This window comes from Chaetura pelagica, unplaced genomic scaffold (assembly GCF_000747805.2).
Source record: "Chaetura pelagica isolate M959 unplaced genomic scaffold, ChaPel_1.0 scaffold246, whole genome shotgun sequence".
Lineage (NCBI taxonomy): Eukaryota > Metazoa > Chordata > Aves > Apodiformes > Apodidae > Chaetura > Chaetura pelagica.
Window position 1 is genome coordinate 2653611 of NW_009953647.1, and position 1852 is coordinate 2655462.

General features: G+C 43.3%; 1 protein-coding gene across 1 annotated transcript in view; it reads left to right on the forward strand.

Annotated features, from left to right (window-relative positions):
* Positions 1–474: 474 nt before the first annotated feature.
* CRB1 (crumbs family member 1, photoreceptor morphogenesis associated) overlaps positions 475–1852 on the forward strand; it is a 115224-nt gene continuing 113846 nt past the window's right edge. The window contains 1 exon segment of the mRNA XM_009999937.1: positions 475–496. Within this exon segment, the coding sequence (XP_009998239.1) occupies positions 475–496 (22 nt within the window).

Consider the following 1852-nt stretch of genomic DNA (forward strand, 5'->3'; position numbering starts at 1 on the left):
GGAGCATGCGCGGGCGGGGGCGCGCGCAGGCGCGGGGACGTGCGGAGCGTGGGCGCGTGAAGCGCCGTCGGTATTCCCGGGTCCCGCGTGAGGCCGGGAATGTTCCTCTTCAACAGCAGCCCAGTGCAAAGAGCTCAGAACTGCCAGGCTGCCAAAAGTTTTCCTCAACATCACTTGGCGTCTGCCTTGTTTTTTGAGTATTCCCAAGGGCTCGCGAGGCCGGCTTCTGAAATTCCCGGTTTTCATGGTTCCCGGACGGCAAAAACATCAGAGCCGCGAGTGCCCCCGGCTCTGGGAAACCTCCACTTGGGGGTGCAGTTCCTCCTGAAAACCTTCGCCCCGCTGTTACGTTTTCAGCTTCACAAAGAGAACGTGACCGCTGCTGACAGGGTGACGCTGGACATGGGTTTGTCTTCCTGAGACCTTGAAAGAACAACAGTAATGTTACAGCAGGATTAAACCTCGTTCCACGGCATGTGTTCTGTGTTGATGATCGGTAAGTTGTCATTGGTTGCCGGCGCCGTAAACACTGCAGAGCTTCCACGTGTTGTGCTTTTCAATAAAAGTCCTGAAAATTCTCAGAGCATTTGTGGCCTCCCGAGTGTTGCTGTGCGGTCCGTGCAGCCCTGCTGCGTCTTCATGAAGGCCCACTATTACTTAGCTTGAGTTTTTCACTGTAATAGTATGTTCCATTAATATTCCAATATTCAGTTATTTCAAATGTATATTAAATAGCATCAGTTCTTGCAGTTATTACTTCTGAGGTGAAGCAATGGGATCAAGAAGTAATACAGCAATCAATGCTACTGGTTTTCTTGAACCAAAGGCAAAAAAATTTACTCTTCAGGGCATCTGTCCTTGCAGGGTGTTGTCTGTGTTTGCCCGACTTTCGTTTCTCTAGAGTCATGGTTTAGCTGTACATAAACTAAAAATAAGTGTATCTATTTTCATTTTGCATGGGAAAAGGAAGTTTTGAGAGTAACACACTCTAAGTTTTAAGATCAGCATCACATTTCACTGTCATCTGAATAGAAAGTCCATAAAAGCATCATTTAGCAGGTAGCTGGGTACTTGAAGGTCACTGTTTCCCTAGCAAGTATCTTCAGGTTGGAGGTAAAAGGCTACGTGCTTTATGAGTTTCCATGAGGGAAACACATAAGGAAAATGCAGCTTGATGAGAACTATTTTGTCAGCGAGTATAACCAAGATAGAAAACTTCCATGGAACAGGCCTGAGACTTGCTTAGTTGTCACTGTACTGCAATGGGATTCAGGTGGTTTTTGGTCTGGTAACTACTAGATTCCCATATACCAGAATTTTCCATACCTGTTTCCTGACATGGAAAAATTACTGCAGGTATTTAACATACTTACCATACTTACTTTTTTTTTTTTTTTTTTTGAGACTTTGTAACTCCATATACAGTTGGAAGATGCTTCAAATGCAGAAAGTTGAATTGCTAGTATTCTCAATTTTAAAAAGTGTAGTGCCTGTCCTTAGATGTAAAAAAGTGAAGAATTATGGCCAAACAAGAATATTCTGGGCATAATTTACTTCCATCTGCAGAATTCAGAGTTGACATCCATTCTCCCCACAAAGAAAGTACAAGCTGCACCTCTGCATTACAGCATGGACTTTGGGCCAGTCATAATTTTTTTCCCATTGCACTTCAAGAAGTAAATTAAATGTATTTGACTGGGCCATTTGTTTCTCCCGGGCTGTTGGGTTTTGTTGTTCTGTTTTGTTTTCCTCTAAATAACAACCTGATTTTTTATTAATTTGTTGCTGATACTATTCACACTGTGTTGAGTACTATATGATTTCTTGGCAGTCTACAAAGCATCTATATCTG